Below are 27,684 nucleotides of genomic sequence, written 5' to 3' on the forward strand. Positions count from 1 at the left end.
GTTGTTACAGTTAAAACAAGTTTAAATGATCAGAACCATCTTTTCAAGCAACGTGCGCCAGTGCGTATTTGTAGCTTAAATCGTTAAGGCTATTGATTTGGCTAAATAAATTGTAATAATAAAAATTATTAGAACACAAATATTATTATGCGAAAATCTAGACTCGTTCTTGGCCTTTTGCAGGCACACTTAATGAACCGCCTTTGCTCCGCTTTCCTCCAACTGCAGACGGTGCGTGATGATGACGATGCCAGGTGATATTTATCTGATCCAATTCTTAGCATCCTTTACTGGGGAATGCTGGGTGCGCGGGCGGGGTCGGTTTTCCTTGCAGTGCCCCTTAGTGCGATGTGCATGACGGGACAGAACAGGCAGAGCAGAGAGCAGCGCAGAAGGAAAACATCGGAGAGAGGCAGGTTGTAATAACGCTAATTAACCATACATAATCTTTGAATTCTTAATATTTGCATCATGGATGTATCATTCCTCAGTTCTCGATAAACATTGGCGCTTGCGCCATTAAACATTCGGACATTTTGTACCTCTTTGTAGCAGAATACAGTGGTCCATAAAGAGCCGAGGGGAGAGAAATATTTCACTGCTCTGACCGGTAAAATATAAAATAATATCTCGCGCAGGAATTAATAATGGCGTGGCCCTGCATCACCAGGGCGTGCTGTATGGCCCGCTTCTGGAACCAGCTGGACAAGGGGGACATTTCGGTTCCATTGGTTTTCACACGGTACGATGTCTCCGAGATGCAGCATCTTCAGCTGCAGCATCAACAAAAACAGCCGCATCATCAGGCGCAGGCGAATACGGTCGCCATTGAAACCCAACCCGCGCATAACGGGGACCAGGCGGTAGAGGCTCGTGGGCATCCTGCGACTGAAAACGCTGCGTCCGAAGAGTATGCGTGTGGTTCTGTAATGCGCCAAGACTTTAAGCACTGGAAAGTGCGCCCTGAGCCGAGCTGTAAACCTAAGAATGAATATCACACTCCCGAGACGCCTTTCAACAATAAGACCCAATATCAGAAGGATTTCAAGCCCTGGCCCATTCCGAAAAGGAGTGACCATCCTTGGATTCCCAGACCCAGTTCCTCTATCTCCATCGGCACTGATCGCATCCAGGATAGGTCCAAACATTCTCATGCACTTAAGGAGGTTGACACTGGTGCTGAGAAAAGCGAAATTGCTGACCAAGTGCAAGAGAAAGAAATTGTGGGAGAGAGTAAAAAGAAAACTGTGGAGAAGGATGGTGAAAAGAAAGTTAGTATCAAAGTGGAGAGGCAAGATGCAGCAGGAGCCAGAGGCAGGGCTGCGCTGGATGAGCTAAACAGACAGTTAAAACGAGAAGTTACAGTTGGGAGCTCATACAAGTAAGTGCTATGTTATACTCGACAAGTGAAACAGAACCTGTCATTGTGAAGGTAGGGTGCATTTCAAGTGACTTTGCATGTTTAAGTCTGAACACAGACAGTCATCATAATATTATTGGAAAGTGTCAATTTGACATGATTATATATATATATATATATATATATATATATATACAGATGCATTTTGGAAAGGAAAGAAAAAGGTGCAGTGGTCTCTTAATTCTTTCCTAGAGCATATACATATATATTTTAATTGTGGCCCCAATGCACCCCTATGCATCTGTATATGTATATATATATTCACCATTAAACATTCGGTCACCATATATATATATATATATATATATATATATATATATATATATATATATATACACACAGAGAGATATATGCAGTTCTGCTCAAATGCTAGCATACCCTTGGAGAATTGTTAATATATGTACCCTTTGTAAAGAAAACATGAGTGAGCAGGCAAAACTTATTTTATTTCACATGGGATTCACATTCAACTGTTGGTCATAACAGAATTGCACAATCATAAAACAAAACTTGGCAACTAAGGAAAAAATTAACTGACCCCTGTTCAAAGGTCTGCATACCCTTAGTTCTTAATACTGTGTATGGCCCCCTTTAGCGTCAGTGACAGCATGCAGTCTTTTGTAATAGTTGGGTATGAGGCCCCAAATTATTGCAGGTGGTATAGTTGCCCTTTCGTCTTGGAAAAATGCCTCCAGGTCATGCAAAGTCTTTGGTCGTCTTGCATCAACCGCACATTTGAGATCTCCCCAGAGAGGCTTAATGATATTAAGGTCAGGAGAGTGTGATGGCCACACCAGAACCTTCACCTTTTTCTGCTGTAACCACTGGAGGGTCAACTTGACCTTGTGCTTAGAGTCATTGTCGTGCTGGAAAGTCCAAGAGCGTCCCATGCACAGCTTTCGTGCAGAAGAATGCAAATTGTCTGCTAGTATTTTCTGATAACATGCTGCATTCATCTTGCCATCAATTTTCACAAAACTCTGTGCCTTTACAGCCCCCCCCCCCCCTAACCGATTACAAGTAAAAAAAAATATTACAAAAAATATTGTAATCGGATTAAAGATACTTTTGGATTACTTCATTTCTTATTATAACCATAGTAGAGTAGAGGCTACAGTTGCAACTAATATCTGCAATCTCTGGCTCATGAAAGTTTGGTAACCTAGCTGACATTACCTCTAGCTAATTACCTCCCGTAACGTATGAATGAGGTAGATATTTATCTTTTATCAGAGTGTTTTTCTAAAACCGGCAAGGTGTAGTTATTCTAATGTTATATTTATGAATGATATTGATAGTAGCAAAATATATATTAGCTTGCCAGCTAACGTTATTTTGCTAGCTAGCATTCTACATTATACTAGGTTCACCTCACTCACTGCTAGCACCGTATGACACCAGCCAAGAAAAGACTGAAGTTAGACAAACTGGCATTTTTTATGCAAAGACAACGTGAGTGCTACAGCTAGCTAGCTATGAAACATTAGACGATATAGCTAACTAACTAGCTTAATAGTTGATCTCTTAAAAAGTTGGCTAACATTGTAGTTACCTACATAAGTAGCTGCATTTGACATTTCAACCTAATGTGGGTCTTATAGATCAAACATTGCCATCTGGTTCTGCAGGTGTCAATGTCGCTCAAGTTGTTCATGTTATATTATGTCCTGCATTTTAGCAGGATCAGATGGTGACCGTGAGAAGGTCAGCCGTGGAGCTGAGGTGAAATGTTGTCTTTAAAGGTGGATAACTTAAATAAAATGAGTTATGTGTAGCCCATATCTTGAATGTTCATTTTTATTAGCAGAACCAGAAGGATGTTGAGTCAACCAGTGTAGTCATGTAAGAGAGTGGTGGAGCTTGGAGGGTGAGGTTGTGAAATTCAAGTACAGTACTGGCAAAATACATTTAGATTACATATCAATCAATCAATCAAATGTATTTATAAAGCCCTTTTTACAACAGAAGTTGTCACAAAGTGCTTTACATTGACACCCAGCCTTAAACCCCAAGGAGCAAACAACAGTAGTGTTGAATTTCAGTGGCTAGGAAAAACTCCCTGAGAAGGCTGAATTTTAGGAAGAAACCTAGAGAGGACCCAGGCTCAGAGGGGTGACCAGTCCTCTTCTGGCTGTGCCGGGTGAGATATTAAGAGTCCAATTGGAATAATTAATACATTTCTCTGGGCTAAATCCAGAGTCTATTTGATTTTAGACTAGGTCAGAAGTATGACCAGGTGGACAAGGACAGGGACAGCAACGAGCCCCCCAAACCAGGTAATCCGCAGGTGTGGACCAGGACCTCATCTCCTCCTAAAATTTAAAACAGGAGGAAACTGAGAAAAGTTAGAAGTGCATTCCTCATATACCCCAGCACAATAATATAGCAGCGTAACACCTTGGAACTGAGACGGGGGGGTCCGGTGACACTGTGGCCCTACCTGGGGGAGGCCCCGGACAGGGCCCAACAGGCAGGAATCAATCCACCCACATTGCCAGGCATCAACCAAAGGGACACCCACCCACCACAACCCCCCTGAATGAGGGCAGAGTATTGCCAGCAGCGGACAGACCAATTGCACGAGTGCGCAACAGAGAGTCAACAACAAGCCAGTGACTCTTCCCCCGAAAGGCATTGGAGGGAGGGCATCCCAGTGGCGACGAGAGCCCACCTGGCAAGACAGCAAGGGTGGACAGTATCAAGCCTACTGGTCACCTTCACGCCCCCAGGCCAGGCTACACCTAATTATAAACCGTGCTGTAGAGATTAGTTTTTAGTAGAGACTTGAAAGTTTGCACTGAGTTTGCATTTCTAATTGGCAGATCATTCGTTTGCACTGAGTTTGCAAACCTTAATTGGCAGATTATTCCACAGTAGTGAAGCTCTGTGAGAAAAGGCCCTGCCGCCAGCTGTTTGTTTAGAAATTCTAGGTACAATTAAAAGGCCTGCATCTTGCGATCGTAGGTTATATTTAGGTATGTATGGCTGGATCATTTCAGCAAGGTAAGTAGGGGCAAGTCCATGTATTGATTTATAGGTTAAGAGTAAAACCTTAAAATCAGCCCTAACCCTAACAGGCAGCCAGTGCAAGGACGCTAGGACAGGAGTAATGTGTTAAATTTTTTTTGTTCTAGTTATTCTAGCAGCCGTGTGCAGCACTAATTGAAGTTTATTTATTAATTTGTCTGGATAACCAGAGAGAAGCGCATTGCAGTAATGTAGTCTAGAAGTCATGAAAGCATGGATTAATTGTTCTGCATCCATTTTTGATAGAAAGTTTCTAATTTTTGCAATGTTTCGAAAATGAAAATAAGCAACTCTTGAGACACATGTTCTTCAAAGGAGAGGTCAGGGTCAAGGGTAACGCCAAGGATTTTTACAGTTTTTTGGGATACGCCCATGCAGCCGTCGAGGTTCACAGTGAGATCTGCTAACAACGCTCTTTGTTTTTTGGGTCCAAAAACAAGCATTTCTGTTTTCCTTGAGTTTAAGAACAAGAAATTCTCTGTCATCCACTTCCTAATATCTGAAAAGCATGCTTCCAAAGGTATGCTTTGCTGCATACCTCGGTTGTAACGAGTGGTTATTTCAGTCAAAGTTGCTCTTCTATCAGCTTGAATCAGTCGGCCCATTCTCCTCTGACCTCTAGCATCAACAAGGCATTTTCGCCCACAGGACTACCGCATACTGGATGTTTTTCCCCTTTCACACCATTCTTTGTAAACCCTAGAAATGGTTGTGCATGAAAATCCCAGTAACTGAGCAGATTGTGAAATACTAAGACCGGCCCGTCTGGCACCAACAACCGTGCCACACTCAAAATTGCTTAAATCACCTTTCTTTCCCATTCTGACATTCAGTTTGGAGTTCAGGAGATTGTTTTGACCAGGACCACACCCCTAAATGCATTGAAGCAACTGCCATGTGATTGGTTGATTAGATAATTTCATTAATGAGAAATTGAACAGGTGTTCCTAATAATCCTTTAGGTGAGTGTATAACTGTGTGTCATCAGCGTAACAATTAAAGTTTACATTGTGATTTCGGCACGAGTGCAGTCTCAGTACTATGATGGGACCTGAAACCGGACTGGAGTATTTCATAAATGTTATTTGTCTTTAGGAAGGCATTCAGTTGTTGGGAAACACATTGTTCTAAGATTTTTTAGAGGAACGGGAGGTTCGATATTGGCCTCTAATTGTTTAATATGTCGGGATCCAGATTAGATTTTTTTAGAAGAGGCTTAATTTCCGCTATTGTTAGTGAGTTTGGTACACATCTGGAGGAAAGGGAGCAATTTATTATGTTCAGCATTGGCTGACCTAACACAGGAAACATGTCCTTAAGTAATTTTGTTGGAATCGGGTCTTGCTGAGAGTTTGTGGGTTTAGAACTCATTACAAAATTAGTAAATGTGTTGAGCGATACGGTATCAAAAAATTCAAGTGTCCCCATTGACACCTGGTCAGGGAGGTTCAGGACATTCTCAGGACAACTGAGATTTTGAGGACCATAACTATTTAAGGAGGAGTCAGTTATTTGTTTTCTGATGGGGATGATCTTTTCATCAGAGTAGTTCATGTATTCATTACAACAAAAGTGAAGACCCACTTCACTTGCAAAGCTTTGCTTTTTTGTTGACTTTGCAACTGTATCAAATAGTCATTTTGGATTGTTTTTGTTCACCTCAATCAGGTTAGACAAATAAGCTGATCGAGCAGACGTGAGTGATTTTCGGTATTGTAGTGTACTGTCTATCCAGGCCAGTCTAAATACTTCCAACTTGGTGGAGCGCCACTTTCGCTCCAATTTTCTGGAGGCTTGCTTAAGTGCTCTAGTATTGTCTGTGTACCAGGGAGCAAGTTTCTTGTTGCGTATTTCTTTTGTTTTTAGTGGTGTAACTGTGTCTAATGTATTTCGCAGTATTGAGTTTAGATCCTCGATTTGATCGTTTACAGATGTATTTACTCTGTCGTTAATGAGCGAACTTGTAAGAATATCAAGGAATTTATTTGTAGCCCGAGTAATTATAGTACGGCTTTTGAAACTCATTGTTTGCGGAGCAAGTGGATTTCTTGTTTTAACGGTAAATGTAATAAGTCAGTGATCCGATAATCCAGGATTTTGGGGGGAAATTTTTGGATCTACAATATCTATTTCTCATGACAGGACTAAATCTAAGGTGTGATTGTGGCAATGTGTTGGACCTGAGACATGTTGGATGAAACCCATTGAGTCAATTGGCTTCAAAGGCTTTTTGAAGAGGATCATTGGACTTTTCCATATGAATATTGAAATCGCCAAAAATGTGAATACTATATGCCATGACTACAAGGTTAGACAAGAATTCTGGAAACTCATTGAGGAACATTGTGTATGGCCCGGGGCGCCTATAACTAGTAGCTATGTAAAACGATTTATCGGCCTGGTTAACTTTCATGAGTAAAACTTCAAAAGAATGAAACTCAGTGATATGTTTGAGAGTAAATATATATTTACTGTCATACATATTAGCAACACCCCCTTCTTTTCGGGAATGCACAAGGGATATGATCACTATTATAAACAGGAGGAGAGGCCTCATTTAAGGCAGTGAATTCATTAAGCTTTAGCCACGTTTCACATAAACCAATAACATCTAGTTTATGATCAGAGATTAATTAATTTACTGCAACTGCCTTTGGAGCAAGAGATCTAACATTTAGGAGTCCCATTTTGAGATGCGAAGTGATACAGTCATTTTTATTTATTTTTGTGACCGAGGTGGAGGAAGGCTTTATCTTAATAAGGTTGTTTTTGTTAGCACTACCTTGTTTAACTTTTCTCAGCCTGGAATGAGTCACAGTGGCAATAGGTAAAGCTGTACTAACTACTCTGGCTATGCTATTGACAGACTCCACTATGCTAGCAGGCTGGCTAACAGCCTGCGGCCTGACCTGGACCCTATCTCATGTTAAGGCTATAGGAGTGAGACTCCTGTCAATGTTCCTAGATAAAAGAAGAGCACCACTCCAGCTAGGATGGAGTCCATCGCTCCTCAGCAGATCAGGCCTGGCGCTATTTCTGGTAGAGTCCCAGAAAGAAAGCCAGTTATCTACAAATTCTACCTCCTGCGACGGGCAGAACTTTGTTTTCAGCCAGCGATTGAGTTGAGCAAGTCTGCTGTAGAGCTCGTCATCACCCCTAGCTGGGAGGGGGCCAGAGACAATTACTCGATGCTGACACATCTTTCTAGTTAGTTTACACGCTGATGCTATGTTCTGCTTCGTAACCTCTGACTGTTTCATCCTAACGTCGTTGGTGCCAACGTGAATAACAATATCTCTGTACTCTATACTTGCCAGTTTTAGACTTCGCTAGCACCAACCCCAGATTTGCGGCTACGTCAGTGGCTCTGCCCCCCGGTAAACAGTGTACGATCGCCGGCTGATTCTTTAGTCTAATACTGCGTGTAATGGAATCGCCAATGACTAAAGTTTTCAGTTTTTCAAGGCCACCGGTAGAAAATGGCTGCCGATCATTCCCCTCCGAAGACGGCTCGGGCCTTGACTCCGACTCCAGTGGGGAAAACCTGTTGAAAGTCTCAGTTGGTTTTAGCAATGACTCAGGTTTAACTGGTCGGCGGCATTTCTTCCCAGTGACCAAGAGAAAGTTATTGCCCGGCTGCAGGAGCTGTGCCGAGGGGCTAACAAAACTATTGTTTCTTCCTGGTGGCACTGACGCAGTTTTTTCTATTTCTACACTAACATAATCCTTGCCTGACATTTGCGTCACAAGCCGAGACTCTAACTCTGCTATCTTTAACTGAAGACGATAGTTCTCCTCCGTGTTGTTGCTACAACAATTACAGTGATTAGGCATTATAATGATACTTAACCTCGGGTGTTCAGTGGTGAGTAGTTCCGTCAATTATGTCCAAAAGAGTCCCGGTGTAGTAAAGTTGGGTAAGAGGTCAACAGATAAAAAATATTGCGTTGGTAAAACTCTTAAAATATAATTTTGACCAATTAGTTTATATAGAGTAAATTCGAAAAAGTTTGGCAGGTAGCCAGGTAGGTAACAGCAGGCAGCGTACAGCACGTCAACAATCCGCAAACTCAAACAATCCCACCTATCAGCCACACACATACCCTATGACACATTGAAATACAGAGGTCTGTAGTAGCTCTTTACTAAGGGCACGCATCATAGAATATATGTTAACTAAGTAATATTAAATTAAATGGCTGAAGGCTGTATTTTGCGTGTTTGTAGTAGCAGAGTCAATGAGATGTTGTGTCCATCAGTGCACATACAGCATATGGCCAAAAGTACATTGGGGAGAACACTGTAATTTTTATCATTAGGTACACTTGAACTGTGAGAGACGGAATCTAAAACAAAAATCCAGAAAATCATATTGTATGACTTTTAAATAATGAATTTGCATTTAATTTTATTGCATTTTATAGGTCCATGTAAGAACAGACTGCACCCCGGCCCAGCCGGCGTCACAACTCAGTGTTTGTCCCCCTCACATTTGAAATCAAACCTACGCCCCTGGATGTAGCCCAATCATATTGAAGTAGAAAGCAATGGTTTCGAAACCCTTTCCAAAGGCGCTGTACAAAACCCATAAGTTAAAATGCAGTTTTTGGCCAGCTATGTAAACTCTAACCCTGACTGATCCTGCAAAGGGTGTTCAACTGGTTATAGGCTATTCTTATTTGTTTTCAAATGCCTCATAATATGAAATATGAATATGTGATTACAAATGTAGATTTACCCCTAAAGAATGATGGATCATACCCTATGACATCAGCATTGATGAAGTGACATCACACAAGTCTTTTAAAGAACATGCTGCATCAAAGGCAAGTGTCAGTGTCTTTTCTTACTTGTATTTCATTGTTTTTATTGTCAGATTGAGATTAAATCCTGAATGCTGATTTGCTGATAGCTGTGGTATATGATGTGACACTTTTTACTGCTCAAATTGCATTGGTAACTGGTTTATAAAAGCAATGAGTAATAGGGGTTTTGTTGTACATTGCCATTATACTACGGCATAGCACTCCACAGTGCGTCATGCCTAACAGCTCTTTGTCTTACACCTCTTAGCCATGGTATATTGGCCATATACCATACAAACTTGTTTATTTCTCTTTTCTAAAATCTAAGAAACACCCAGGAGAGGAGTTAAAAAAACGTTCATTCTAGACACCTTACCTAAAGGTTAAAACCAACCTCATAAAGTAGCAAGCTACTGTATCTAGATGAAAATTATAGCAGAGAAACAACATAAAATCTTTCTATTGAATCATCAAAATCAAATCAATATGCTACATTACTTGATGAAAACTATTTAACAACATACCTTCTGGGACAATAGCCCATTACATTCACCGGCAGCTAAAATCCAATTAATCAGAAGATGTGTCACAAAAGATGGTACAAGTTAATTAAACTCTGTATTCTGTTTTGCTATTGTCTAGAAGTGGTCATGCCTGCTTACCTCATTGACCTTTATTTAAACAAAAACATTTGAGAGCTGGAAGTCTGCTCTCTGTTCTACAATTTACTGACACCAACCGTGCATCTCAGTAGGAACCACTTTAAAGGGGAATACAACAGAATGGTACTCTATGTCTTGTTCAGTCAATGTGCCTCCTGAAAATACCACAGACAAACAATATAATAAACATTTTTGATAAAATACAATGTGATGGGGCATGTGCCTGTTGCTGGCTGTGGGCTTTAAACCTGGATGCATATACTGTGTGAGTGTTCTGCTTTCAATTTTATGTAGGTTACCATCAGCATATGGGTGATTCTCTGAATTGGGTGGCTTTTAAGTTCCCCAGACTTCTAAGATTTTTGATTAAAGGAAACCACAGAATGAATTTTAAAGCCATCAATTAATAGAACCAGGGGTCTTTGCATTAGATGGAAAACAAAATAAAAAATGGGTTGTCAAAGTAGTAGATGACAAACATGTTTGCATGTCCTCACTGACCATCATCACTTTTTCACTGAATATCAAACAAATAAAATTGCACTTGATACCGAAATGTTCCTGCTACTATAATCATGTGTTTTCTATTCAAAAGCTTTTTTTTTGAAAAAAATACATCAAATATCTATGAAATTGCAATATTGACATATCCCCCAGTTTGGTTTCAACCCTGTCACGCCATACGATTCACCCCCTAAAGAATGATGGATCATACCCTATGACATCAGCATTGATGAAGTGACATCACACAAGTCTTTTAGAGAACATGCTGCATCAAAGGCATCAAAGTGTCAGGATCTTTTCTTACTTGTATTTCATTGTTTTTATTGTCAGATTGAGATTATCAGGCTCAACATTTCAACTCTGTTGGTGGAATAAGTTATAGTAAACAATTGTTTAGGAAAAATGTAACAAAAGGGTTGCAGAATATAAAAATGTTATGATGTCGTAAATGTCATGTGGTGCTATTGTCTTAGATAAATATGGAGCTATGGCTGCTATTACACTTAATGGCTCAGTGACAATAAAGTTTAATCTAATCTATTAACCAAAAACTTCAACCCTGTCATATTCAACCCTGTAACATTTTATTACAACAGTGTTGAATCATTGTGACGGCGTGGAATGTTTGACACTTAGTAGATCACTTAATTGTAGACTTTGATGTAAACTGTCTGAAATAATACTATATGCTATTTTATGTCAAATCTTTTCAGACATCACAATGGCAAAAACAGCAGCAGAGAGGCAAAGTGAGTACAGGGCAAGAAGGAATGCAGAAGTGGAGGGAAGGGAATAATACCTCAAGAGTGAGCAGGAGGTGGAAAAAGGACACTGAGGTGGGGAAAAAGAGAAACATCAGGAATCTGAGGATTAGAGCAAACGCCATCTGCATTACAAAAGTATAATCCAAAATAAATACAAACATCTTGGCATTAAATGGAGTCAGGGATTTAGAAGACTGCGCGATAAAGAATGAATGAGTGTCCGGTATTAGCTATAGAGGCAGTGCTTCCTAAATGCCTTTGTACTAGATTTGAAATGTAATCAATTTAAAAAACCTCAAATGCGCTGCCAATAAATACAATAGGCACCTGTACATAAGCTGGAACACCAGACTCTTCTAGCTAACATTGTTCAGATTCCCTTTGTGGTAGCTTACAAAGCTATGTGTCGCTAGTTTGTGGTGTGTTCATGCGATCATTAGGGGTTCTCCGGTAGGAGAAACCCTATTGTTATTTGTTTTTATGTTTTCAAAATTATTTTGCTTTTTGTGTCTAAAAAGACAATACCTGTGATTAGCCCTGTTTGAGAGTTGACAAGCATCCCTCTACTGTAGAGACTAAACTTGGGCGCATATCCTAAGAAAAACTTTAAATTAGATTAAATTTAAAGTTTAAAGATTAAATTAGACAACTTTATTGTCAATGAACAGTACAAGTACAGTACTAATGAAATGCAGTTAGCATCTAACAAGAAGTGCAGGGGTCACTCCTCCTCCCCCTTCAATATTGAAATATTCGGTCAGTCCATGTGAATAGCCTTGGCAGCTGCACTTTACCACAGGTTAGATCAATGACAAGGATCACCAACCTTTAAATCTAATTATTTAGAATTGTCCAGAAGTGTGCCAAAAATGTATAGTAGTTTATTATGGTTTTAATGCAAAAAATGTACTATTCCAGTTGTCCTCATTTTTCTTTGGCCTCTGTAGTTGTGAGACAAAAAAAGGCACTTGTGAACTTTTTTTCCCTCTGTCAACATATTTTTGTAATGTATTTCAACTCTGACAGCTTGCTGTCTAGCAGTCTGGTTTGCTCAATTTGCTTTTCACATTATTCAGCCCTACATCTAGATAAGTGATTTGTCCTAAATACAATGCTTTCAGACACAGGCTTTTGTCAAGTGGTAGATTATTGGTAAAAACAGAGAACAGCAATGTCTCAAGCTGGCTGCCCTGTGGCTTCACACTGTTTTATGTTGTATTATTAGGTAACTCAATACAACATACAGTGGGGAGAACAAGTATTTGATACACTGCTGATTTTGCAGGTTTTCCTACTTAAAAAGCATGTAGGGGTCTGTAAAATCCAGAAAATCACATTGTATGATTTTTAAATAATTAATTTGCATTTTATTGCATGACATAAGTATTTGATCACATACCAACCAGTTAGAATTCCAGCTCTCACAGACCTGTTAGTTCTTCTTCTGTTCTCCACTTCTCTACTCATTACCTGTATTAACTGCACCCGTTTGAACTTGTTACCTGTATAAAAGACACCTGTCCACACACTCAATCAAACAGACTCTCCACAATGGCCAAGACCAGAGAGCTGTGTAAGGACATCAGGGATAAAATGGTAGACCTGCACAAGGCTGGGATGGGCTACAGGACAATAGGCAAGCAGCTTGGTCAGAAGGCAACAACTGTTGGCGCAATTATTAGAAAATGGAAGAAGTTCAAGATGACAGTCGATCTCCCTCGGTCTGGGGCTCCATGCAAGACCTCACCTCGTGGGGCATCAATGATCATGAGGAAGGTGAGGGATCAGCCCAGAACTACACGGCAGGACCTGGTCAATGACCTGAAGAGAGCTGGGCCCACAGTCTCAAAGAAAACCATTAGTAACACACTACGCCGTCATGGATTAAAATCCTGCAGCGCACGCAAGGTCCCCCTGCTCAAGCCAGCACATGTCCAGGCCCGTCTGAAGTTTGCCAATGACCATCTGGATGATCCAGAGGATGAATGGGAAAAGGTCATGTGGTCTGATGAGACAAAAATAGAGCTTTTTGGTCTAAACTCCACTCGCCGTGTTTGGAGGAAGAAGAAGGATGAGTACAACCCCAAGAACACATCCCAACCGTGAAGCACGGAGGTGGAAACATCAATCTTTGGGGATGCTTTTCTGCAAAGGGGACAGGACGACTGCGCCGTATTGAGGGGAGGATGGATGGGGCCATGTATCACAAGACTTAAAAATCATACAATGTGATTTTCTGGATTTTTGTTTTTGATTCCGTCACGTACAGTTGAAGAGTACCTATGATAAAAATGACTTCTACATGCTTTGTAAGTGGGAAAACCTGCAAAATCGGCAGTGTATCAAATACCTGTTCTCCCCACTGTATGCAGAGAATATAAATCTATAAAACCCATTGTCAAAGATGTCAAAAGCCAAACTGAATTCTAGAATATTCAGCTCCTATCAGTATCTTTTAGCTGTTCCTTGCAAAACTTCATGTTCAGTAGAAAAAAATGGTGGGACACTCCATCTGTCTCTGTGTTCCAGCATTATGCTCAGGACGTGAGTGATGATGGAGAACTGCCATGTCTCTGTCTGGCTCAGTGAGCAGAGTACTAAAGAGGCCCAGGCCAGAGAGATGCTGTTCACAAAAACAGCCTTGGAGCGGTGGGGGGGTTTATTGTTTTAGGGTTTATTCATTCTAAAGTTGTTCACTAATTTGCCACAGATACAGTGGCACACATTATTTTTGTGTTTTGAGGAAAATCTACCAGTGTTTTGCCTTCTTTGTATAATAAGAGGCGTCAGTACCACTTTTTTTCACTTGCCTGTTTTCTGTTCTTTTTAAAACATCACAATGATGAATTCAGCAATACGGTCATATGACCAACACATCATCTCCATTGGTGCAATGTCCAAGCACAACGCTTGCAGTTTTTATTGGTTTTTCTGTCCCTTCTAGCACTGACTTTGCGGATAGCTACTTCCTTGAGCAAGGTGTACTTACTACTACTGGTTGGGCCACCCAGCTGTCTTAAGATGAATGCACTAACTGAGATTGGCTCTCGGGGGAGAGCGTCTGCTAGGTGACTAATGTGTAAACTGTGATGACACGGCTGCCTTGTGTCAAGCAGGAGCCCTTAGCATGTCAGCCGTGGGTTCATTTCTGACACATGCATGCTCACTCAGTGTTGTGGGCCTTGCCACTTGGGACCGTGCTCTTTGGAATGGGGGGGTCTGAAGACATGCCAGACATGCCAATCTGACTGTACCGAAGCCAAACTTATTCACATTTTGAAAAACAGTTTTCCAAGCTCTCCTAGAAATATGTGCTTTATGACATGGGGTTTCAGATTAACCTAACTGAAAAGCTGTCTGGAGGACATTATCATTTGTGTTCAGCCAGTGAAAACACTTCTCCAAAAGCCAAAATATATCTGTCTCTCCGAAGATCTGGTTTAATCTATTGTGATGGAAATACAATGCCCTTACGGCACAAAAACAAAAAACTGAACCAAAAGCTATGCCCTGTCTGCAAATGCCCTGTGTTTTCTCAAATGATTCTCTGTAGCCTGCGTGCCCCAATGACATACCCCGAAGACGCACTTCTTTATCAAACAGGAAAACATGAAGTGGCTTTTATGATGTACGCTTTGCTTTCATGTCACGACTCTCAATTGCTTAGCTATCTCCCTATTCTGTTCCCTGTTTATACTTGAAAATCTTGTTTGCATGAGAACAAACCGTCAGTCGTTACCAGCTCAGGAAATCAAAGACGATTCAACTCAATGAGCACTAGCTCAGACTGCTCTTCTCTTTGTCTGATTTAATTGTTTGTTTTCTTTTGTTTTATGAGAAAACAACAAAAAATCTAACGTTATACTTTCTCAGGCAATTACATTTTCACTTTCTACTGCACAATATTATCCCTTAGATGATGATAGGGGAACATGTTGGCTGTATTTCTAAGGAGGACAGGTACTTTAGTTTTCTTCAGCTCAGAGTGAGAGTCTATACGTATTTTGATTTGACTCATTTGATAGTCCTCTTCTCACTGTTAGATGAACAGCTGTCTAGTCTATCTTTGTCCTGGGGCATCTCTGCTGTGCATACTGTCAGCCAATGCAAGGTGTTCACTAGTCACTGCAGATGAGAGTGCCTTGTTTAATCCTGCATTCTTGCCTGCTCTGTATGCAAAATGAATGGGCTCTGGATGTGCCATCAATGTGAGCAAAGCACGGTTGAGCATGGCATGAATGCATGAAAACCTCCAAAGCACATCAAATGGTGGTTGAAATATTGTTAAGAGGCCAACAGATTTTAGTGGATTTTAAAATGATCCTCTTAGAGGAAATGCAAAGCCATGTGTTTCACCCAACACGCAGGCAATACATGCTGAATCACTAAATCTAACCGCACATGCTCTAACTGAGGAGAGATGGAGAGAGGGATGGAGGAAGAGATGGAGAGACAAAGATAAATCATGAATGAGACAAAGATAAATCATGTCAGAAGTTTTTCCACCTTTAATGTGACCTATAATGTGAACAATTCAATTGAAAAACAAACTGAAATCTTTGAGGGGGAAAAATGAAAAATTTAAAACTCACAATAACCTGGTTGCATAAGTGTGCACACCCTTAAACTAATACTTTGTTGAAGCGCCATTTTATTTTATTACAGCACTCAGTCTTTTGGGGTAGGAGTCTATTAGCATGGCACATCTTGATGTGGCAATATTTGCCCACTCTTCTTTGCAAAAGCGCTCCAAATCTGCAGATTCTGAGGACATCTCTTGTGCACAGCCCTCTTCAGATCACCCCACAAATGTTCAATTGGATTCAGGTCTGGGCTCTGGCTGGGCAATTGCAAAACGCATTTTAACAGGGTTGTGTAGACTTTTTATATTCATTGTAGGTTAGGATCAGTGGCGTGGAATTACAGGATTGTGTGAAGAAAGGCTGCTGTAATGAACTGTTTAATATTCATCTTGCATTATGATGCTTTGCTTGTTCCACAATATTCATTCACTGTATTGATCTACAGTAAATAATATGCTGTACAAAGCCTAAACATTCACTCTACTACTGGTGTGAAAAACTTCAAATTTAATTAAATACTTGGGTAAACCATTTTGACTTAGTTGGTTGAGCATGTTGCTTGCAATTTCAGGATTGTGGGTTTGACTCCCAGAGCTAACCATAAGTAAAATTATATGGACTAATTCCATAAATTCCATATATTATTATGTACAATAATTGAAGCAATAAATATTATAAGAGGTTTAGGAAAACATCCAAGGTTTAAAATACATCAGAAAGTGATCTCTGCGTTGATTTCACTGATTTGCAGTTTATCACTCTGCAGCCAAGTCATGTAACTGCATGGGCAGTCTTGAAAGGCCATCTACAGCTACCATAACAGCAGAGGCAAGATGATCCCTTAGGGGGGATTAAGGAGAGTATTGATCAGTGACCATCAACTGTTAGCTATATATTGGCTATTTTGTGTATCACTCCGCTATTACAGTAATAGTTGGCAAGTTATAGTTGACTGATACACAAAATAGGTTTGTCGCGATTGATTTACCTTACCTTATCACTGTTCACAGGGATTGCTTTAACTCACCATACATTCAACCACTGTTCACAGGGATTGATTGATTGACCTGAATTTGAATCGAATCAGTTTTCACAAGGATTGATTTTTCTTACTGTTAATCAAATCTAAGACCTTGTCTGGCTGCGTTCCTCTGTTATGCATTGTGTATGGCATATAATTATAACGGATTCTGCCTGCTAATAAATCATTCAATAATTTCAAATATGTACCGATTTTAAAATATATACTACCGTATAATTTCAAACTACGAGAAACAGTGTCGGATTGGCATTAGATTAGTCTGCCACAACATAGGTTGCCACACTGTCCAGTACATACAGGACAAGGGCTTGACACTGAGAAGAGTATGGCTTTTACAAAGACAATGTGATTCATGTTATGTGTATGGTTTTCCAAGAGGAGGACGCAAAATAGAGACTGACAATGTACACTATAAAGACAACACTGTGCCATTAACCAGGTTACTAGCAACATATACAGTACATTCCTTAAACGGAAGCATTATAAACTAGTTGGCAACTAGCACACTATGCTATAACAATGACCACTATGCCATTGGAATGACCTAATGATGGAACCTCCCTGAATCACCCCAGATAAGACACCAGATAGGTTGGAACGCAATATGGTTAGCAAAGTGACATTCACCGGTGCCAGATTTGATACAAATACAAATTTGTTCGGCATCAGGCTAGCCGGCTATGCTAGATCAGGGTGTCCTGGGCATCTCTACCATGCTCTTCCCTGGCATCCCCTGTAATTACCACTGTCATATCGCCGTAGTGACAGAGCTTTTTACATCACGTTCGATTTGTCATGAATGGTCAGCAGGCTCTGCACCGGGATGCCGGCATAAGGTGGTTGTAAAAACATTAGTTAAAACATGCAGTTCCGACTGACAGTCTGTATTTCTGTGATACTGTATTTAATAGCTTGCACACAAAAATGCATTATGTTTGGAAGTACTGCTTTTCTCCAGTCCACACACCCAGTAAGATTACACAGTATGTAAGCTTGGCAAGAGCTTATATGATTTGTTTGTTAATAATATAGGGATGACAAATGTCACACTGATCAGACGGAAGGAGAGTAGGTACCAGGCACACACTGATTGAAAACACTAGCTTTATTGTTACTGGGTAGCACTGGCAGAGTCTAATACAAGTATACTGTACATAGCTAGCTGGGCGTCAGACTCGTATGACTGGCATACCCCCCCCCCATCACCAGTGCCCTGCTGCGGGGAGCACTCTTTGCCCTTGGCTGTGGTCATTGTATAATCTGTCCTTGTACTGCCCCAGTCTCTCCCCTCCTCCCCAGCTGCAGCACTAGAGTTTGTCAAGCCAGTTTAGGTCAAAAGTGGAACTAGGCCACTCAAGAATATTCACTTTCTTGTCTTGGTAAACAGCTTGTTCACTGAACAAATAAATAAATGCAACATGTGACAATTTCGAAAATTTCACTTAATTTAAGGAAATCAGCATATTAAATTAATGAATTAGGCCCCATGAATTTCACATGACCGAGACGGTTGTGCATTTCCCAGCCACAGTTTTTGTTTTTAGTAGGGGAATGGATCAGAAAGCCAGTCGGTTTCTGGTGTGACCACCATTGGCGTCCTGCAGCACGTCATCTCTTCTCATGGATTTGATCGGACTGTTGATCGTAGCCTGTGGAATGTTGTTCCATTCCTCTTCAACGGCAGAGAAATGAATGGGAGATTTTCTGTCAACAGCTCTGGTGGGCATTCCTGTGGTTAGCCGGCTCCATCAGAACTTCAGAGATCTGTGGCAATGTTTTGTGTGACATACAGTACAGGGGCCTCTCATTAAAGCATGATTTTGCTGTATAATTAGCTTATTGATATGCCACTTCTGTATTGCAGGTGGATTTTCTTGGTCATGGAGAAATGCTGGCTAATAGGGAAATTCGGTCCTGTACAAAATGTCAGAAGAAATTGTGCCAGTGAAACCGGGCCAATGCTTTACATTTAGCTTCTGTATTTTTGTTTAGTATAATTTAGGTTATTGTCCTGCTGAAAGGTAACTCCTACCCTGTATCCATAGAAAAGGCAGTAGTTTTCCTCTAATATCGTATCTGCTTAGCTCTATTCGCTTTATATCCTGTAAACTCCTTTGTCCTTAATACATTAGTATTCCCGAACATATAAGCTGGACATAGACCCAGCTCTGTTTCACATTGTGATGTAGACTCAGCTCTGTTTCATATTGTGATGTGGACCCAGCTCTGTTTCATATTGTGATGTGGACCCAGCTCTGTTTCATATTGTGATGTAGACCCAGCTCTGTTTCATATTGTGATGTAGACCCAGCTCTGTTTCAGATTGTGATGTAGACCCAGCTCTGTTTCAGATTGTGATGTAGACCCATCTCTGTTTCATATTGTGATGTAGACCCATCTCTGTTTCATATTGTGATGTAGACCCAGCTCTGTTTCACATTGTGATGTGGACCCAGCTCTGTTTCATATTGTGATGTAGGCGCATCTGTTTCATACTGTGATGTAGACCCATCTCTGTTTCACATTGTGATGTGGACCCAGCTCTGTTTCACATTGTGATGTAGACCCAGCTCTGTTTCATATTGTGATGTAGACCCATCTCTGTTTCATATTGTGATGTAGACCCATCTCTGTTTCATATTGTGATGTAGACCCATCTCTGTTTCATATTGTGATGTAGGCCCATCTGTTTCATATTGTGATGTTGACCCATCTCTGTTTCACATTGTGATGTGGACCCAGCTCTGTTTCATATTGTGATGTAAACCCATCTCTGTTTCATATTGTGATGTAGACCCATCTCTGTTTCATATTGTGATGTTGACCCATCTCTGTTTCATATTGTGATGTAGACCCATCTGTTTCAAATTGTGATGTAAACCAATCTCTGTTTCATATTGTGATGTAAACCAATCTCTGTTTCATATTGTGATGTTGACCCCTCTTTGTTTCATATTGTGATGTAGACCCATCTCTGTTTCATATTGTGATGTAAACCCATCTCTGTTTCATATTGTGATGTAGACCCATCTCTGTTTCATATTGTGATGTAAACCAATCTCTGTTTCATATTGTGATGTTGACCCCTCTTTGTTTCATATTGTGATGTAGACCCATCTCTGTTTCATATTGTGATGTAAACCCATCTCTGTTTCATATTGTGATGTAGACCCATCTCTGTTTCACATTGTGATGTAGACCCAGTTCTGTTTCATACTGGGATGTAGACCCAGCTTTGTATCATATGGTGATGTAGACACAGCTCTGTTTGATATTTTGATTTACTGTGAAATACAGCTATAGGATACAGCTAAAGATACAAGCTGTTTGTCCTCATTCTCATTTTCTTTTAACCAAAGGCCAATTTGTTCCACCTAATGGCCTGGCTCATCCACCCATAGCCATGCCACAGTAGCTGTCTTGATTGTCCATGGGTTGAGCTATAGTGTGATTGATTAAATGTCTTTCTATGTGATTTTCAGCAGCATCCTAATTGTTCTAATTGGCCTGTAATGCTGCCTGAACTGCCTCCTCTATCCAGGCCAATGATAGTGTTACCTAATCAATATACAGTCTCGTTCTCCCTCCCTTCACTGCTGTAGGGCACAGCAGAAATATGGCATTTTTCCTGTGGGGTTTTTCTCCTTGCAGTGTTTTTTGTCTACAGTTTGGCTACATGGGCGGCATTGTGTTTTTGTGGTTGCTTGTGTGGTCGGGGTCATGACTGGGCTCATAGTGCGGTCAGTGCGGGGTCTTGTGAGGTAGGTCGTTCCTGTCTACAGTACAGGGAGTTGTGTTTGCCACCTTGGCCAGTGGACAGAGGCAAGGGAGGAAGTGCGGTATGAAAAGCCAATTTAAGCCTACGAAAATGTTGGGATATGTATTTGTTAGATATTGTAATATGAAGAAACAGTGAGTAAGGGATATTGAAATTATGGATAATTAATGAATTCATTTGTTACCACCTGAAGAATGTGGCCTGCTTGATTTATAAAGCAGTTCAAAGTAATTTTCCCTTTATCAGCAACCTGCTTATATATAGAACTACTAAACATTGATCGCTAGAACCATTGGCTGCACAGTCACTTGTCCCATATATTAAACCCACTATATGAATATGTATTCCTCACTGTATGTATTTATAAATCCAAACAGTGCTCAATCAGTTTTTTTACTGAGTGTATTTGATTTGATTCTCCTTGCAGGACTGAGTTCAAAGCCTACAGGGATGTAAAGCCAGTGAAGATGATCCGAGCCAAGTCCCAGTTCCTGCTCCCTGATGAGAAGACCAGCCTGGAGACCAGCTATAGTGCCACATATAAAGGAGTGCAGGCCCAGCAGCAGCCCAGTGACAACAAGGCTCTGGACAGAAGGAGGATACGCAGTCTGTACAATGAGCCTTATAAAGGGCTACAGGAGACCAAGGTGAGAATGTTTCAGCTCCTTTAAATCATGCAGCCCATGTCCTATTGAGTGCTTCCACTGTACAACCACCCTGTAGCTCATCTGATATCAGTAACCACCATGTAGCTCATCTTCTATCGCCACCATTTAGCTTGTCTCCTATCGCCACTATGTAGCTTGTCTCCTATCTCCACCATGTAGCTCATCTTCTATCGCCACCATGTAGCTCGTCTCCTATCGCCACCATGTAGCTTGTCTCCTATCTCCACCATGTAGGTTGTCTCCTATCTCCACCATGTAGCTTGTCTCCTATCTCCACCATGTAGCTTGTCTCCTATCTCCACCATGTAGCTTGTCTCCTATCTCCACCATGTAGCTTGTCTCCTATCTCCACCATGTAGCTTGTCTCCTATCTCCACCATGTAGCTCGTCTCCTATCTCCACCATGTAGCTCGTCTCCTATCTCCACCATGTAGCTTGTCTCCTAAAACAGAATGTTTTTTGTGTTTTTCTGTCTACTGTGTGTTGTGGTAGTGAAACACATATAATCGTATTAACAAAACAAATACAATATGAAACAAATATCTTGGGTGACAGGACATATAAAGTCTCTATTTTCCCCATTCCCCTTGCCCAGGTTGAGAGGTCTAACAGTGCTCCCAGATCCAAACCCAAAAAGTCTGGCACCACTTCAGCGGGCCAGGGGGGCAAACCTGTGAAGAAAGCCAAAGAGCAAAAGCATCATGGCAGTCCAGCTCTACGTGGTACCAAGAAAACCTCAGAGAACCAGCCCACTAAGTCCAAACCTGCAGAGGGGGACAAGGAGAAAAGTAAAGAGATGAACAACAAACTGGCTGAGGCAAAAGAGTAAAAATCATTTAGCAATACTTCTACCTTTTATTCTTCTTTTAGGGAAAGAACACAAAGGCTGCAAAATTTATTAGAGGTTCTCATCCCCTTTTATGATTTCTCTCTCTCTTTCTCTCCTATTTATGTTTTCTCTCTCTCTGTTCTTTCTCTCGGCTTTTTCAATTTTAATGTAAAGGGCTTTATTGCGTGGGAAGCATTTGTTTACATTGCCAAAGCAAATGGAAAAGAAGATACACTAGATATATAAAAAAAAAAGAAAAAAGTGAAGTAAATATTCCAATAACTAAACATCTCCCTGGGTTCTTCTCTCACTGCTGTCTCTCTGGGCTCTCTGCCTATTAGCTGAGTTAGTAGTAGTTCCAGTAAATGTCAGGGTTGGGGTCTGACGTGCCGTTGCTTCCTCGCCTCACATCACATTAAATCATTATAGTAACGAGGGGCGTGCGCATCCGTTCTGCTCCCCGATGCCACCCGCCACCCCCCTCTCTCCACGTCTCCATCTCAAGGTTGCTATGGCTACCGGCTGCCTGGTTATCCATTGAATGCTGTGTGCTATTGTCGCATGAGGCCACCAACTAGCAATGCTGTGTGGTTGGCTTCCAACTGAACGGATTGCTTTGTTGAGTTTATCAAGGATTTTTGGGAAACAAGAAGACCATGTTAAATTGCTCACTGACTGGACTTGACTTCAGTAGCTGTAACTTGCTAAATTTATGCAAAGATGTATCGTCATCTCGAATAACAGTCTGAAAATCTTTGATAAATGTGCAGCTTGGTTTGTGCCTGCTCTGTATCTTAAGGCTGTCTTCTTGTGCAAACAGGTCTCTTGGTTATCACGTTGTCATTACTAAGATGCTTTGAACTTTGAAATCGTTCTTGAATGCTATGTCTTAAGTTGTACATTTAATAACTATTGATTGTGGGTGATGTGGGAATGGTTTTGAACAAAGAATTGTCAGGACAACATTGAAACCTCATACCTTCTTATTTAAATTGTTCTCCCTATTTGCAGGAAAATGCATTTATCAAGTTATTTGGATGGTCAAACAAGGCTGTTTCATCAACCTTGTTACTAAGCTTGGAGTCACCTGGATTACTGTAACATGATTATGTATTACCAGACAGGCCATTTGCACAGCAGAGGATTATTTCCACTGAGTTAAATATTACTGTCATGCAATTATAATTACATTATTCTTTTGAGAAGCTCCATTACATTTCCCCGAGAGCATCAGTAGGAAATTTTCGCTCTGGTCTTAAACATGCTTTCAACCCAGGCCATGCAGATTCTGTGTAGCTGAAGCTACCAACCTATGTGGAGTAACAGGACCGCCCCCCCCCACACACACACACCCACACACACATACATACATACACACACACAGACAAACACACACACATACACAGACAAATGCATCTCTCACCTCTCTGACAAGCGCACTTGCAGGCACGCACACACAAACAGGTTGACTGTAACTAAAGTCTTTATGCCCCCACTGGACTACCAGGCAGACAAGGCCCACAACACCGTTCACATCCCTGACATCTGAAGAGGGGCCTGTCCGCATGGGGGAGTAGTCCCCATTGGTCTCATTCACCTGATTTATGGTTCAGACTTTAGAATTCTATTTATTCTGTTTTCCTTATTCAGACATTGTATTCTTCCATTGTAAAACACTGATTATCTCTGCTAATACCTCTCTTTGTTGTAATATATCCCAAAAATGACTGATGTGATGGTAAGTTGAATGCTGTCTGTTTTGAAATTTTAATTTTTCTCAAATTTCTGTCAGTTTTTCTCTTTGTTTCTGGTTTATGCATGTTGTTTGTGTATGTGTTGGACTAAAACAGGCCTCAAACAACCGGCCTCTTCCGTGAACTAGGTGTGTGTGTGTGTTTGTGTATGTGTGTGTGTGTGTGTGTGTGTGTGTGTTTCTGCGGATTTGATTAGATTGACAAAATTCCGTATAGATGCCATTACATGGAATGCATTCAACTCTTGGCTGCCTTCAATGGCTATTTAAATGTCGCCAGTGTAGGCATCACGTCAGATTTCACTGAATTAGGTTGAGTGACCAAACTCGACTCTATATTTGGTTTACATATGTAGCATATATATGTCGTTCCTTGAATGGAATAAATTAAGTGGGCAAAGAAAAACAACTTGTATTAACAGCAAAGCTCATGATGTCAAAGCTCATTAATGTAGACTAGTCTTTTTGATGGGCTGTAGAGTTCCATCAGAGCTCTATTGACTGTAAGTAGTACTAGTCTACTACACACATCTGCTGATGTCACAGTCTGACAGTAGTAGACCAGAGTAGCGTCTCTGACTCCCGGAAGGGGCTCGGACATAATAGAGCAGTGCATTGTGCTTGTCATGGGCCACCCCACCTCCCCACACTCCCCAGTCCCTCTTTTGTGTTGTTGTTGTCTGTTGTGCTAGTCAGCAACCCCTGACTCCTCCCCTCCATGTTAAGTCCTGGAGGGTGTGGTCTCTCCATTGGCCACGGTGGTATATTGGTTGGTATGTAACAATGAAGCACCGTATTCCACTGAGCGAGTGCCCACGGAGTGGTGGGTGAGGGGCTTCTTGTTAGCCTTCTGCAGCCTTTGGTTTGCAAGGGGGAGGCTTTCTCTCGCAACAAAGGATGAAGGGGTTAGGGGGGGTCTTACGTGTAAAGTGCTGACACCCATCACCCGGTGCTATCAATCTTTAATCTAAGCATAAGAAATAATAGAAGTAATAATCATTGAAAGAGGTTATGTATTGGGGGGAAGTATTCTACTGTGATGTGCTTGTGTTAATCTCTGCTTGCTCCTATTTAATGAAATACTATGAATAAATGCAAAAGCAGAAAAAGCAGTGGCCTCTTTGTTCTTTGTGTTGAAAAGTATGGAGGAGGTGAGTGAAGCAACACTGTTGCAGGTATTTGTTGAAATGTTTTCGTTGTGTAGTCTTTGGGAGATATGAGTTGATTTTTTTGTGAGTGAATCCACATGGAAGAGAATTTTGCCTCTAGATTATCTGTAGTCATTTTCAAATCTTATTAATGACATTCTGGCATGAGTTCTGACATCCGTATGAAGGGCTGCATATTGCTGTTACAGTATGTAACAGAGAGCTGAGGAATATATTATTTTGCATCGTGTCCCAATATATTCCAAGAGTTCATCCAAATGATACAGCAATGTGCAAATCAAGGATGGATAGAACATTATTCCAGAATAACATGTATTCATTGGGCCAACAGAATGTTCAAATGTACACAATGTAATGATCCATCAAATGTTCTTTTGGGGGTTTGACAAATGTGTGGCATTCGGAGGATTCCCTGAAATCACTACAAACAAATGTAATCACTATATTTTACAGCTTCATCGTGATTAGCTTGTCAAGGATGTCAAATTTAGATGCTGTGCAGGATGAAATTCCACGGCTAGAAAACCTAACGAGTGACATTCTGATTCATTTGAAGGGTTGTGCTAAAACAGTACCACTACATACAGCTCTGTCAGCCCATCCGTGATACAGGCTGGGTGCAGACGCTAAAGCAACACCTATGGGGCTGTGCACTACCCATCCCAAGGTAACCTAAAATCACATCCAGCCGCCACAAGCCACTGATCTCTCATTGTCATTAACATGTTATAAGATGTCATTTAAAGTCAGGCTTTTTCTGCCATTTGATAATGCAACAGTATTGTTTTGAAAGTGACCCGGCATGAATTTCTCTGCACCCGCAATACCATTCAAATCGTTTGTTTCTCTTCCATATGGAAATGAGAGCAGGGGAATGAGTAAGTGGGTTCGTCTGTCTGTGTGAGTGCTTGCAAGGTGGCTGTTGCTCCTGGAAATGCCTCCTTAAGGTTCGTCTCTTTAGGAGGCCCTGGGTCTTGTCGTGCAGAGTGCCTACGGCCCAGACCATCTGTATGAACTAGCTATCGGAAGATTCTAGATGGATCCGTTGCGCCTGTTTAGAAAAAGAACTAGGTCAAGGCCAACCTAATTGCATGGCTGTGTAGTAAACGTGACTGTTGAATTATTCACACAGATGACTAGAGATCGGGCGTCCTTTTCTATTTTTAGAGCTGGATTAGCCCTGCTCTGCAATCACTGTGTATTATTTGAAGTGACAGCAGGAATGCCCTTACAAGCAACCAATGTGTATTATACGATCACGTTACTTGTTATTATGTCAAGGTGATTTTGTAATCACATGGATGTTACCAGATTTAACGAGTAACCGTTATTATTATTAATAGACCTGTAGGATAACATAGCACATCTAGCTACATATAGATGTGTATGTATCGTATCTATATGTAGATAGCACAGTTATCCACCTGAACTTTTTTGTCAGTTATTGTTAAGACATTGTGTTATTTTTTTTACATGAATCCATAATGTTATGAATTTGAGAATGTGTGGTTATTGTAATTTCTAGCAGAAATGACAAAATGTTGGGGTTTACTCCAGTTGTTAGCTTCTAACTCGTTTTATATTATTATACCTGAATGTCCTGTGGAGTTTTGAAAACTCTGAGACACATCATTCTGGTGAATGTGCTCTAGCTTTTAGTCTGAAAAGGTTTCCATTGACAGACTGGATTTCAACTGGGAGAGCAATAGCAATTTATTCATCAGAATATTAACACAATATCCCTAGACAGAAATCTTACTTTGATTGAAAAACAATGCCAACTTGTATCTCCTAAATTGGGGAATGTATGTCCTTTCTTTGTGAATGCCATCATTCCATTCCAGAATGATGATTTGGAAGAAAAATATGTTCTTTTTGAGGAACTTCAGGTTTAAAGTTTCAGTGTTGCAGCTTCACACCTCCACAGTTGTAGTCAGATGATCCTACACAGGTAGGAGTAGTCACAGGGTATGCAGTTCAGTTCATCTAAATGCCTTGTGGTTAACCTCTGGGAAATGCCTCATTTGTCTCTTTGCTTTTGTCTTTTTCTTTAACTCTGTGGTGCCTCACCTCTTAGAGAGTCTAATGAAGATGTTCCCCGACCCAGTGATCTTCATTCCCATGGTGCCGTTGGAGGAGAACCCGAATCACCGGAGGAAAGACAAGAACCAAGGAGGAGCGGCGGAGTGGTGCGCTTTGCCCCAGATGTAAAGTAGAAAAGATCTACTAGACATCCACTGTAGGCCTGATGTGGACAGGGAGGGACCGCTGTCCTATTTGACATATTTAGTATTTTAAACTGAGTTCAGTTAGAAAAGGGAAATACCCCATTAAGAACTATCCTGAAGGAGGTGTTTGACCATATAGGATGCACGTAACTTGTTTGAAACAGCTTTATGGCAGTGCGGTCATAGCTGTTTAAGCAATTGCAATCGCGAAAGGTGCTATGAGTTTAATTTATTTTAACTGCTATGGTTTTAGAAGAATGTTTTATTTGTAATGATGTTAGAAATGCCAAACCATTTGTGCTTCAATAACCAAAGTGCTTATTGAAAATAATTAAACAGTACTGTATATTGAGCAATTCAAATGCAAATAAATATGGATAACTTGCTGATTTGTTAATTTGGTAGTCTTTTCTTGATGTGTGACATTTCCAGTTTAAAGCGGACGAAGAAGT

At 40.8% G+C, this 27,684-nt stretch overlaps 1 protein-coding gene across 5 annotated transcripts; it reads left to right on the forward strand.

The window, feature by feature from the left end:
- The first annotated feature begins 249 nt into the window (after nucleotides 1-249).
- map6a (microtubule-associated protein 6a) lies at nucleotides 250-27,619 on the forward strand. 5 transcript variants are annotated; one of them, XM_013134383.4, is made up of 6 exons: nucleotides 251-416; nucleotides 639-1,381; nucleotides 21,013-21,232; nucleotides 21,849-22,078; nucleotides 25,561-25,671; nucleotides 27,082-27,619. In XM_013134383.4, exons 2-6 carry the CDS (start codon nucleotides 648-650, stop codon nucleotides 27,218-27,220), a joined length of 1,434 nt encoding a protein of 477 aa, XP_012989837.1. In that variant the 5' UTR covers nucleotides 251-416; nucleotides 639-647; the 3' UTR covers nucleotides 27,221-27,619. The 5 variants fall into 5 exon arrangements, with proteins under 5 accessions (XP_019903399.1, XP_012989837.1, XP_019903400.2 ...); XM_034293571.1 differs by having other exon boundaries at nucleotides 252-1,381; XM_020047840.3 differs by lacking the exon at nucleotides 25,561-25,671 and having other exon boundaries at nucleotides 250-1,381.
- Nucleotides 27,620-27,684: the final 65 nt, after the last annotated feature.

This window comes from Esox lucius, chromosome 7 (genome assembly GCF_011004845.1).
Source record: "Esox lucius isolate fEsoLuc1 chromosome 7, fEsoLuc1.pri, whole genome shotgun sequence".
NCBI lineage: Eukaryota > Metazoa > Chordata > Actinopteri > Esociformes > Esocidae > Esox > Esox lucius.

Coding starts and splice junctions, on each gene's coding strand:
- map6a (XM_013134383.4), top strand. CDS start 648: ATGGCGTGGCCCTGCATCACCAGGGCGTGCTGTATGGCCCGCTTCTGG. Junction 21,233..21,848: donor AAGGGCTACAGGAGACCAAG/GTGAGAATGTTT, acceptor CCCCTTGCCCAG/GTTGAGAGGTCTAACAGTGC. Junction 25,672..27,081: donor TGTGCACTACCCATCCCAAG/GTAACCTAAAAT, acceptor CTCACCTCTTAG/AGAGTCTAATGAAGATGTTC.